The sequence below is a fragment of the Aplysia californica genome, unplaced genomic scaffold (genome assembly GCF_000002075.1).
Source record: "Aplysia californica isolate F4 #8 unplaced genomic scaffold, AplCal3.0 scaffold00348, whole genome shotgun sequence".
In the NCBI taxonomy this organism is placed as follows: Eukaryota; Metazoa; Mollusca; class Gastropoda; order Aplysiida; family Aplysiidae; genus Aplysia; species Aplysia californica.
In genome coordinates, this window is record NW_004797618.1 from 257,965 (window position 1) to 271,668 (window position 13,704).

Sequence of the window (13,704 nt, forward strand, 5' to 3'; positions counted from 1 at the left end):
TAGACAGTTTAATAGCAATGAAATTCATCAAATTTTGACATTAATTCATCAGTTGGAGCTTTCATGTAATAAAAAATACATTACAAATTATCAATTTAAGGAATATGATACAAGTACAAAGGGAAGACAAATCTTAAACCAAAACTATACTTTACCATTATCACAATAAAAACACACACTGTGCAACACACGTTCAGATACATATATATATGTATTGATGAGAAAGAGTTGAGAATGTTATGTATATTTTTCTTCACACTCATAAAAATATTATGTTCTCTCAGGGACTGACATAGAAAATGAAAACTTTTAAATCGAAAGTCCATTCAGTCACTTCCAAGCAAATTAAATTGTTGTTTTTAAAATATAATTTTTACAATATAATGTTCAACCTATCCCGTCAAAAGTAAAACCAATTCGTGCTGTAAAAATATAGTCACAGTTACTATATTATTATACTGTGGCCTGTAGTGCTCTCAAAAGCTTTAACATTAACCTTGCAGAAACACCTTTTGTGCTGCAAGTATGATCTCAGGCAGAAGACATTAGCACTGGGAATAAAATAAAGGTATTGACATTTTGTGCTAAGCAAGAGGCTAAATTATCGCCAGTTCTCAATTTATCAGTTTACACAAAACCAGCCAAATTGAGCAAGGGTTAAGTCATAGAAAAAAAAGAAAATTGTTACAGGTGTGTGCTTCTTCTTCTTCTTCGAAAGTCAAGTCTGGAGCAGACATTGATGATCATGGTACCCCAGTCCTTCCTGTTGTCTGTGATGTGTGCTTACTGTAAAAAAAAAAAAAAGTACCCCCCCAAAAAACCTATGTACGATTTCCAGCAACTTTCCCTCTGATTTAAACCCTTTTTCAAAAAGTATGCAAATAAGGCACAAAACTAAATGCATGCTTCAATTTTAGTTGAATACACATTTTAAAAGAATAACCGATAATAATTAATTACTGGCTTAGTGAAATGGAAATCTCTCTGGGCCGTTGATAGGCATAGAGGTAAAGGTCACTTTGATTTTCCCTTACTTTCAACCCTCATCACATTTAGTAGGAGAGTATTAAAAAAGCAAAAATACTATTGTTTCAACGTACAACATATTTTTTAAATCAGCTTCATCACAAATTAACAAAAGGTAGAAAATGCATTGTACTTGAAAATAAAGGAGTAAGAATGCATTCCAGTTACTTTTATACTCAACAATTTCACTACAAGTTCAGTCTTTAAAAAAAAGAAAAAACACAAAATGTGAAACATTACGGAAACAGAGTCACGAATGTACCCATCTGTAAATGCATATTATTGATGCATTATGCATAGAAAAACAAGAAATACAAAATCATTCCATTAGAACTCGTGTCTTTGAATTACACACAGAATGTACCGACAAAAGCAGAGAAGTTTTCAATTCTTCATGGTACTCATGAAAATAAATGTAATAACATAATGTATGTATATTGCAAAATTGAAACATACATCTGTATTTCTCATGCATTACTTAGCAGAAATAAGACCATCAATGTCAGTGGGGCAGTGTTAAATTCAGCTGACATGAACAAAAATAATTTACTGACAACTTTTGACATTGAAAAAGCTCAAAAGCTCCAAAAAGACTAAAATAAAACCTTTGAATATTTATACAAAAGTTGTATATAAATGAAAGCCTGTTACAAGTTTGCCTACAAAAATTATCTTCCCTAGGTCAAATTATTCAAAATATATGACCAGCACACAGAGAATAGGGCCCTATGTCAAATGACCAGAAAACCCACTGAGACTGCTATTATATCTGGCCTGCGGTGTTTACAATTTTATTATTTAACTAGATGACAATATGAAAGCAAAAAGATGCCAGATGCAAGCTTGTTCTAACAAAATGTAGCCGAACGTAGTGCTTCAAGTCAGAGTTCTTTTTCTTGGTTTATGTTTCTATGGAAGATAAAGAGGATTTAAAATGTTTTTAAAAAATTCCCTGTGTTTCTACATTTATTTTGGGTTGCTAAAAATGAATTTTAAATTTTGACCCCCCCCCCCCCCAACTCCCCACCCCTGCTGATACAATTTAGTTCATCTAGGAGGTGGGCTTCTGACCCAACACAGGCTGAGAGGGACACAACATTCCCGCAGAAAGGCTGAGATACTCAATAAAAATTGTTTCGCCACTTATTGGGAATTGAACTCAGGTTCTTGTGTGCAACAGCAAAGTGCCTAATTGCTACACCACAGACACTGGTATCTACTACATGTAATGAAAAGGAACCCACTCCATGATACTCTGTCCTAAGCTGTAGAACCAGACAAAGAGCTTGCAGTCTCCATGCATCAAAGAGAAAAACAGTCAATGTAAATGTTATACTTCTAACAAATTTTATTTTTCTGATATTTAAAAAAGACTCAGACAAAAGCCCTATATATATATAAATTCTCTCAGCCATATATAAATTCTCCGGTAGAAACAAGATCAAGAAACCATAATGCTGCTCTTCACATATTGTATCTTTGGTACATTTGTCATTAAAACAATATTTTTAAACATATATAATATATATATATATATATCAGCATTTGTCAGTGTCACAGTCTCACCTTTATGTTTATCCTCAACATACTTGCATTTCTTATAGAAAAAACAAATTGCTGAGGCACAATACAATAATTCGGATAAGTTATATTACAAAATAAGCACTTTTTGAGACAATCCTTGATTTTTGGGTGCACAAAAAGTCCAATCTGTATTTTCCTGCTGCACTCTGCTACAGTATGGGTTGCCTTGCTTTTTTCCTCGGGTTGTTTTAAACCTGCACACTGTTTAAGAGATGGTACATCAGTTTAACTTCCATCTCTAATAGGATTAAGCTATATAATGAGGGGTTGTTTAAGGAGTTTTCAAGGTTCACCTTAATCTAGGCCTGGGTGGTGTAGTCTTTATTAGAGATGTGTTTCATGCCCCAACTATAGTTAAGATCATTTGGTTGGAGGGGGCTGTTTCAAACCCCTGTCAGGGCCAACTTGGGTTTGTATGAAAAGTACAACATCCTAGCGGAATGACGAAGATAAAAAACCAAAACTCCCTCACAGGGGAAATCAACCTCACGTCATGTGGGTGCTGTGGTGAAGCGCCTACCCACTAGACCTGAATTACTACAGGTTGTTTTCACAGCTCCCCACCTAGCCTATTTGGAGTAGTCCTATTAGAGATGGGAGTTACACTGAAGTACCTTCTCCTAAACAGCCTTTAAGTGTTAAAATAAGTTACGGTATAAAACTTCATAGGCCTATATACTCCCTGATTATAATCAGTTCTCGAAACAGAATTGACAGGAATAAAATTTCATCGAAAGAGTTGACGTCTCAAAAATGGTAGAATACCAATATAATACCAATATAATACCAATATAATACCAATATAATACCAATATAAAAACTTGAAAAGAAAACAACCTAAAGAGCAGATGGCATTTTTCTCCAATTTCCACAGAATAGAGAGGAGTATGAAAGTGTACATGAATCTAAACTTTGTTTCGTACACCTAGCAAAGCAGTATTCCTCTTTTCTCTTTAATTTTAAAGACAGTGGACACATGTGTCAAATCAGCAGCAGATCAAATGTAACATTGAGGCACATTTTGAACAATTATGCACAAATCATGAGAAACGTGAATTTTCATATTTCAAAGTATGCTTAGTAGTAGTTTACCTGCCTTTTAAGGATTCAATAAAGAAAATAGAATTGAAAAATCGGTATGAATAATTAAGTTATACTCCTGGGACAGCTTGTCTCCTAGCATTTTTGAATGACTAGGATGTATGCCCGCAATGAGTCAATCCTCTGAGCCCCTGCCACCTGCCCACCGGTGGCACGTAAAACTGCCCAGCCATATGCCTAGCCACCAGTACAGCGGTGAGGAGGACCCCATCCTCAACCCCGCCCGCCTGAAACAAATCGTGTACAGCGTTTACTGCACAAGACATTATTAATTATTTTGAAGATCTGTCTGAATTAGATGCAGGTAATGACAAGGACTACCTGGAGTGGGATGGAATGTGATTCTGGCGATCATATAAATGTGAGTAATGAATCACTCAGTAGCTCAGGTAGAGGAGCACGGAGGCCTAAGGATTTCAGAGCTCAAAGGGTTAAACCTTTGAAACAACAACATTCACAGTGCATTAGAACAGGTCGGTCACTTTAGGTATGAAGACACAAGCAAACTTAAGTCAATCATGGACATGGACAAGACTGATGAATCAAGTGCACCAGTATCAAAAAACTCTTTCAGACCAGCTGAAATATTAATCAATGTGCATACTGCATATACAACATTTTAAAAGTTAAGACTGTACAATAATCAATATACTGAACTTTAAAATTATTGCAAAGAGCATGGAGTTCAATGCCAGCTTGAATGTATGCCTTTGCAATTTTATCCATGTAACTTTAAAGCAAATGCAGATCACAAGGATTGACATATTAACAATATATACAACAACAACAACTGCCCCCCCAAACCGCCAATAGGCTTCTCCTTTTCAACCTGAAGTTAATAATTAACTTCTGTTAAAACTTGATACTGATTCAACAAATTTTTCCTCAGCAAGGTGAATATAGAGCTATCATGTTTACACAAGCTACAACATAACTGGCCCTATTGTCATAACACAGAGATAAAAAAAAGCTGTCTATAAAAAACATCAAGGTGGCAATCCTCTCGACGGTCTATTGTGACATTTGTATTCTTCTTGGTGGTCTACCACTGGACCAGACTGATACTTATTCCAATTGGTGGTCTACTCATATATTACACTAACTTTAACCCTAACTCTAACCTAATAACAGATTAGGGTTAGGGTTGGTGATTTTAGTAGACTAGTAGACTGTCCAGTGGAATAGTTGTCAGACTGCTCTGTAAAAAAAAATTCTATTATAAGGAACAGACAACACAAACTTTTAGCAACTGGACACATCCAAACATTAAATTACCCTCCCCCCCCCCCAACCAAACAAAAAACCCAAAACAAAACAAAACAAAACAAAACAAAATCATTGACAACCAACGTGGAAAACACATTTGATTCTTGAAAACAAATTTTTCCTGACAGTCCACTTGAGAGAAAAAAAACCAACACAAAATGCCTGTATTTATACCCACTGTATGGCACTGGGCAGAAGTGCTGAAGCTGCTGGATGTGTACAACAATAACACATTAAAAATAAAAACATCAAATGCAATAGCTTATTCTTTTCACCTCAAAGTGCAAAACAGCATGTTTGAGGAAACACTGGCATGAGCTAAAGGTCATCTGAAGCTGAAGATGATTGAAAATTTGCACTATTTGAAACAGATGTATATTTTCTCTGTGAATTTGAACAATATTAGGCTACATATAGTTATAATACACAGTTTGAAAATTTGAATAATGCATATATATTTTATTTTCAATCACGGCGAGTTACACAAGTGAAGAAGTGGGTAAATATTAAGGTTTTCTCCTAATACAGAGAAAGCCACTCCAGCTGACAAGGAGGCCTGATCCTAGGTACCTAACCCTTTTTTCTCTCTATTTGTCTTTTGCTCCTACAGACAAGAAGATGATCTAGGTTCATACCCAGCTGGGAGCAGGATTTTCTTAGTTTTTAAGTCTTTTTTCAAATACAGTTGAATCTGCTCTAATGGCTGCCTGTCCAACAATGACCTGTACAAATGACCACTTCTCAATCATCCCCTTGAGTTTTGTTTTTTTTACAATATGATGACACTGTCCCATATGTCCAAGGCGAACACTTTTTTCTTTGACAATGGGTGACCATCATGGACAGCTTCGACAGTATTTTCCGTCTCAACCTGGTGTCCTCACAATTGAGATTGTTGTGCTTCATCTTCAAGCCGACAAAAGTCCAGTTCCATAAGACGTTAGAACTCATCTTAATCTGTATAGTCACTATAGACTTTCTCAACTTTAACATACCAGTGACAAGACAAGACCTGGATAATACCTGGTTTTTTTTAGTGCCTTTGAACAGCTAAATGGGTGGCAAATCATGATCATATGCATCCGTTTCTTCACTTGTGGAAGAATGTTGGGAGACATGGTGAATCCATTGCACTTTTCTCTTTTTCTTACTGTTCCCTTGGACATGCCCAGTAATGGATGCCACAGCGTGTCAAAGTTTCTCCCGCGTAACCTCTGCACACACAACGGTATTGGTAATGCTCTGAAACTTTCTTGCTCTCCAACTGGACAGATGTTGCTCCGTTGTAGGAACAATAGGCAAAAATGACAAATGTTTTCTGGGAAGAGAAAAGAAGACAAATTTAAAAGGTGAAAGTCAACTAGCTGCTGAATTGACAATGAAAACAACAGTAAAACTTCGGTGTTTGAAAGTCAAAGCTTCAGCACCAGAGCTTCTATTGCTCGTAAATATAAGAATCCATCAACATAATTACCATGCAACCACCACTCACACATCTGCAAATCTTTACACAGAGAAAAACATACAGATGATAATGATATCATAAGGCTATATTTAAAAACTTAATATGTTCTAATAAAGGATAATGGTATGGGGGTATGGGGGGGGGGGAAAGGAAGGGTCATGGTAACATTTTTGTAAATTTGCAGTACTCACATTTAAAATCTCTTCATTAGGATAATAGTCAGTGTCAGTGAAACGAGAGGATGACGAAGGTGCTGACTTGATGAATTGATGAAAGCTGCACAGCGAAAAATTTGCTACACCTGGCCTACCCTGTTGAAAAAAAGAGTTTGTCAATGAGTATTCAATATTCATTTCTTCAACGCAAGAGATATTGTCTTTTGTTCAACGTGATTCTAAGACTACTTCACACACTTTTGTGTTTTCATCAAATTATGTTGGAAAAACATCACTTAAGTACACAAACCATATAACATAATTTTCGTTTAAAATTGTTTGGTTTCCAAATATGTGAACATAGGGGAAAACATTTTTGTACTCTTACTTGACAGATAGATAAGTATGTACAGAACAATAATTTCTCTCAAAGCAAAAAATAGTGACACCTGCCTGATAGTTTAAAAAAACAGAGGAAATGAGACCTGCCTGAACACTGATAGTAAAAAGCAAACAAATCAAAACGGGCAGAGCCATGATAGCAGGAACAAAGTCACATTGATAGCAAAATTGATTAGCAGCTACAGATACTGGTTCTAAATCTTCAGAGTCACAGTTCAAGTTTTTACAAATCCTGTAAAACTGCCATTAATGATTAACATATGGCTCTTAATTAGTCTTAACCATTTAACTATCCTGACAATACAGGCTGCTGTGCTTGATCTGGACAGGTGACCAATACATTATCAAGTCCACAACCACAAGATTAAACATACTCTGACAAATTATTGTATTAGAGACAACAGACGAAGATTAAGAAAACAAACCAATGGGAAAGGTATCCTATTGCCATCACACAAATGTCAACCTACCTGTGGTCCAGGTTTAAGAGAGATCTCAGCTATCTGTGTCTCTAATCTTGTTTCCACAGAGTGAAGAGTGCTGCTGAAGTTGTCTTGCTTGGACACAAGATAGGACACATCCTGCTCCAATGGCTGGAAATATGATAGAAAGTGGAGTTATAATAATGTCAGCAAGTATAATATATCTTGATGACACATGTGCTTTGTATGATTAGTCCCCTTCAACTGCTCAAACTGAGGGCAACCCTATTTGCTTGTTGTAGTACTCTGTTATAGTATCCAGTATCTTGAATATAAAAAGGGAGAAACTTGCCAATTTGAGAAAAACAAAGTAAAAATTTTCAATGACTTGAACAATAGAACAATATTCTCTATAAGAAATTCCCATGGATTTATTTTGTGCAATGAAATCTATAAGAAAATTACAATGAAAATCACTTCATGCAGTCACCATTTAACACCTTTCATGTTTCTACAGACTGTAATTTAATTAAAATCATTAGTAGGCCTATTGTAGACACAATACTTGGATGAACCAAACTCAAGACAAACTAACAAAATTACATTTGACACTGTGCTTGTCTCCCATCAAAATAATAACACGCTACATATAAATCGCAAAGGCAACACCAACAGAAAAATGTTGCATGGATACAACTCATAGCCATCAGCTGTGTGTGACTCCGGGAAAATGTATCTGAAGATGAACATTTATAATGACTGACTTCTTTGAATTAAGTAATATTCATGCATGCGATATCCATCCCCAGCTGTAAGAAGTTTCGGACTGAGCAAAATTTGGCAGTCATTTTTTTTTTGTCTTCCATAAAAACTAAAAATTTATTCACCCTATAATCCGAGTACCTCTTAAAATTAAGATGTACTCAAGATTTATCTTTCTGTATTTCATAAAAACTTCATTTGAGACAAAATGAAGTTCTAGATTTCTTTTAAAAGATATCTTAAAATAACTTGCCTAACCTTCCTGCAGGTTTTCAAAGAGCCACACACAATATTTAAAGTAGCCTATTTGAAGTACCTAAAACAAAGCCCCTATGGGGCATTTTAAACTTCGGTTCTTTGGGGGAAATTTTAAGGCAAACCCCTGCCCCCTCCCCTATCCATTTTGGATTAGTCCTATTGGACATTCAATTCAGAGGCCCCTACCTCTTAAAAAAATTTTCAGTAGAGCTTTTACGGCGCTGGCAACTGCATAACGTCATATGAGAGCCAAAGGGTGGATGTCAACAGAAAAGTCCATATAGGGAGTCAGGCTTACTCTGCTCACCTCTCTTACTTCAACAGCACAGTCTGCTTCAACTATCAAGGCACCCCGGAAATATCAGGACACATGAGTGTGACAAACACATACAAAAGAAGTAGAGGTAAATGACGATAGTAAGGATTTGGAAAGAAAAAGCAGTGGTTCCTCCTTGCAGTTCAGGCACAATGAGCATGACACTGGTGAATCAGCCCATTTACAATTCTACTGAGCATAAGAACATGTTATGTAATGGCCTAAAGACCCTTCAGTCAGTAGCACCGCCCCGGGGGGGTGCCCCACCTTTTAAATAGCTTTACAAAGTTGAAAGGGATGTTAAACCTATGCAGTGGCCTACACAATGACTAAAATAAAAACTGCAAGCACACCAGTCCCCTTGTTATAGATTTACAAACATTTCTTGGGAAAGGTAAAATGCACTTATGTTGACGATCATAATGTTCTGTTTTCTCAAGTCTAATTAAGATCGAAGCATGATAAGCAGATTGCATTCTTCTCAAAATGTTTCCCTCTATTGTTCTCACCTGAATTTTAAGGCTCAAGTTTAATTTGTGATCTCTTACAAGTTCTCTGAGTTCATAGTTCTGAAACAGAAGGAAAATACATACAAAATACACATGAAAGACATGGAAATGAACTGAATTTATGAATGCATATTATATTTTTTCAAGTTTTAGTTTTAGTGTTTTAGTAAGAGTTTTACAGTACTAGCAACATAAATACATCATATAAGAGCTGAAGATTAGAGGTGTTTCTAGAGAGTAACATACAAAGAAAAGAAGGAGGAGAGAAAAGGATGATAGATGTTTGATAAGAAAGAAGGAGAAAAACCACTTAAGAGTGCCCACCAACCCTTCACCTTTTCGGATTCATTGCTTTTAAGACAATTCAAGATAAAGAACATAAAAAAGAAAAGGGTGTGCAACAGCACAAAGTTAAGTTTAGTTGGTAGGATACATTGGGCAAGCAGTCCCTGTTGCATCACATATATATCTTGAATGTGTTGAAAGGAGCATATAACTCAGACTTGGACAAAAAGGCATACCTCAGCTTTGAGCAAATTGATTTCTTCCTTGAGCTGTTGAAGAGTGTTGTCGCTGCTGACGGAAGGTATTGATGATGTGCTGAATGTGGAGGGTAGGGCTCTCGCTTCATTTCCGTTTTGATCTGAGAATACAATAAAAGAACGCAATTCCAAAAACCAGGTAAACATTTTTCAAAGATGTCATGTTGCTCCTGATTAATTTCATAACTTAGCTGGTTCAGTCACTGAAACATAAAATTCTGCAGGCAAACGAAAACATAAAATATGCTCATGAAATTAATTTGCGATGTACCTGGCATGTCAAATGTGTAATTTTTGGTTTTGTGGAGGGAGGAAGTAGGCTAAATTTGCTGTTCTGGTTGCTCACATGTATGTCATGTTAATCATTTTGTTATTATTCTTCAGTATAGACATTTAGCCGCACATACTACGTGAATTTGTATTCAGAACTGCATAATCACCCAATAGACTTTAAAAAAGGCAGCAAATATCACTTTTTGATTAAGATTTGCAAGTTGTTTGAAATTATGAGTAAGATGGGGAATATAAGGAATGAGGAAAGTGGGGAAAGTGACAGTATCGAAGACCCAGGGTGTGAACATGTCATTAGTGGGCCAGATATGATAGCAAGTCCACAGACACTGAGACGACAAGACTGTTTTCCTGGCAAATAAGCTTAGCAGAAAATCAGTTCTGACAGTAGGAATGCACACCCTCTAACAACGAAGGGGTTTAAGTTTAAAGTTGAGCAATCATCTATACTTACTGTTCAACAGTAAATAAATGCTGATACCCAAAGCTGCCATGGAAATGCAGAAAAGGATGAGAAGGGCAAAAGCAAGACAGCAACATGCTCCACGCCCGGGGGATGAGGACGTCCCAAGTGGGACTGGCTTGTGTCCTTCCAAGGGTGAGTACAGGTGAGACTCAGATGGAGAGTAGACCTCACGATTTGAGGTTTGCTGACCCCTTGTTGGACATGATACCATCCTGTAAGAAAGTAAATTGTTTGACTAAAATAATTATGTGTTACTCAAACAATCTTCACGCACAGTATTTTCTAGGAATGAACATAACCAAGCTACAAGTGTAAGTCACTCATTAACAGCCACAAACTGTACATAAAGAAGCCAATTCCAATATATACTGCTACCAAGATTTTACTGTCTTATCAGTGCAGAGCGAGAACTGCTCTGGAGATTATGACTGGGGCTCCAAGAATGAATTGTGGAAGAGAATCATTCATAACATTGCTTGAAAAGAAAATTGCTCTGAAATATTTAGAAAAGCAACTTGTCACTTTCATTGATATCCACTTTTATGCACTTGAAGATAAAAACTTAGGGATAAATTTTGTGTTAATGGAAGAAAAAGAAATGTTATGAAATGTCATGAGCTAGTCATATTTTTATTATAATCAATGAAGGAATAACCTTATGGTTAATAATTGAGTTAAAATTATGAAATCTTTAAAGAAAAAGTTATGGTGCAAATGCAGAACGATTAATCATCTGTATTAACATACTCAGCAATGGAGGCAGGTTGAATATGATCCCCATCTTCACTGTCAGAGTGTGTGATTCCTGCAATATTCACTTGTGGAAGTCTCAGCAACTCATTTGGAGTTCGGAAGTCATTGCTCAAAGCAGTTTTGTCTGTGCTACTTCTGAAAGATCAACATAAAATTAATTATTATTTATCCATATTTACTCATATCATATAAAAGCAAATACATATCGCGTTTATCTCATTTCAGCAGCCACAATTTATGTTTAAAAATCTGATATAGTTTTTTCAATTTCTAAGACTGTGCCATATGTGCCAAGTATGTACATCAGAAGAATCATTACTAGTGTCCATGGTTCAGCTATTTTATAACAGTTTCATTGTCACATCACCACACCTGAGTTCAGTTCTCATGTCAGGCAAATTTGTAACAAGTATCTCAGTCTTTCTGAAGGGACTTAGAATCTCTTTCACCTTTTGGTTGGTCCAAACTGGAAGGATCAAAGCCTGCCTCTTAAATGATTTAAGTTGTGCAGATGGGGGCATAAAAAAACCCCACATTAAAATTTAAAAAATCATTACTTCAAATATTAACTAAGTACATGTATTTATTTATAATTGAAAGGCAACCCTTTTCAGAGGTGCTATTATACCCCCCCACCCCCCCCACCCCCACCCCCCCACCCCACCCCCACCCCCCGCGCGCGCGCGCTCCCAACACTTGACCGCTGACCAATTAAATTTTTTAAAAAATTCTATCATTTTAAAATAACTTCTTCCAAATTTCAAACTTAAGAATTACAAAGAAAAAAATTAAGTTTTAAATAAATGATACTAAGAAATGGTGATGTTATAGTGAAGAGCTGCTTACATGGACTTAACATGGTTGAGATAGGTTACAATACTATATATATATGTTACGTATGTCAAATAATTGGAATAAATTAGAGGATGAAAACATAAAAGGGCAGGTTGGTTTGGTTGAGCCCTTCGGGGAGGGAGGTTGAACCTCTTAACCAACAGAATGCAATTTCAAAAGGATGATGAACCGACTCAATAAAACCCCAACAACTCTACCTTTGGATGGGTTTGTTATTTCCTCTGTACTGGTCTATGTCTTCGTAGTGCTGCTCATAGTGAGTGGACAGTCTTGGGTAAGAAGACGCAGAAGATGTGGCAGCGGGCATTGAGCTGGCCAGGCCGGTCTTGGAGCCTCTCAAAGAATCACAGTCCTCTACACCTGTAATTTGTGAGGTGAAATCAGGCGCTCGTCAAAATAATGAAATCGAAGAAACTGACAACTGAAGTTCAAGTTTTTACTAATATTTGGTATAGAATAAAAGGTTTAGATAAACGACAACAAATCGTTGTCTCGTGCAACTGTCTTAAAAATCAGAAATTATGCATCCTGATGTAAAATAAAACAAAGACATTAATCTTGAACTTTTTTTCTTAGATTACCCTCCAACAATTTAATAAGATAGAGAAAAGATAAGGAGGTGGCCTAGTACTAAGACTCTTGGACTCGCCACTTTCAACAAATTTTCCTCACTTCACCCAGGTGGGAATATGTAGGCCCTACCTGGCTATAGACAGCGAAAGTTAGCTATAGTTTGATCATGTGAAATCTGCAGCTTGCACTGTATACTTCCTGGGAAGCCGAGAATGGTTCTGAGCTGTGTTCTAAGGTCTGCTGGGATAATGATAGTTGTTGGGTGCACAGAGCAAGGAGAGCGTGAATATGCACTATGTAAATGCAATTATCATCGATCATTATAGTCAAAACTGTAGGATTTCTTACCTGAATCAAATCTTTGACTTCGTCTTCCTCTCATCTTCAGGTTATCTGAGAAGCCACTAGCCTCACTAGTCGGGCTTTGTGGATAATCATTCAGGGAAGAGAAACTGGATTCCATATAGAAAGGAGGGTCAGATGGAGTAAGGTATGGATCATGGTCATATGTCTCCCTTTCTTTCGTATCTTGATATGAAGTTGTTGTCGCAGTTGTGGGACCATGAAGCGCCTTATCATCATCAGGCATTGGGTTCATATTAACAGATGCCTTCTTCGTGAAAATAACAGGAACTTTCCGGTGAGCAGGTGGTGGCGGACAGCTTGGGTCATTGTTGTTGTTGTTGTTGTTGTGGTAATTGTGGAGGCTGAGGTTCCCACTTTTGATGGCGCCGTTTGGAACTCTGTCTGTGGAGTCTCCGTTGAAAGACATAGCGGGCGGCGAGCCACTTGGGATCAGAGGCAGGATGGGGCTGCTTGATAAATCTTGGAGGTTCGATGTTCTGAAGCTGTTTTTACTGCAGAGTAGAAGAACATGTAGTGAAGATTTTTCTAGTGATAATAATAATAGTAATAACAATAATAATAGCAACAGCAGGCCTAATAACAATAATAATAA

The 13,704-nt window shown here is 36.7% G+C and overlaps 1 protein-coding gene across 5 annotated transcripts in view; it reads right to left on the reverse strand.

The window, feature by feature from the left end:
• Nucleotides 1–5,415: 5,415 nt before the first annotated feature.
• LOC101863829 overlaps nt 5,416–13,704 on the reverse strand; it is a 26,967-nt gene continuing 18,678 nt past the window's right edge. For all 5 annotated transcript variants that reach the window (XM_005102905.3, XM_013085133.2, XM_013085134.2 and 2 more), the window contains exons 2-10: nt 13,095–13,603; nt 12,371–12,533; nt 11,313–11,453; nt 10,554–10,777; nt 9,788–9,909; nt 9,267–9,326; nt 7,470–7,592; nt 6,634–6,753; nt 5,416–6,295 (exon numbers count right to left, since the gene is read on the reverse strand). In XM_005102905.3, coding sequence (XP_005102962.1) covers nt 6,125–6,295; nt 6,634–6,753; nt 7,470–7,592; nt 9,267–9,326; nt 9,788–9,909; nt 10,554–10,777; nt 11,313–11,453; nt 12,371–12,533; nt 13,095–13,603 — 1,633 coding nt within the window. In that variant the 3' untranslated portion in view covers nt 5,416–6,124. The remainder of the gene's footprint in view (nt 6,296–6,633; nt 6,754–7,469; nt 7,593–9,266; nt 9,327–9,787; nt 9,910–10,553; nt 10,778–11,312; nt 11,454–12,370; nt 12,534–13,094; nt 13,604–13,704) is intronic.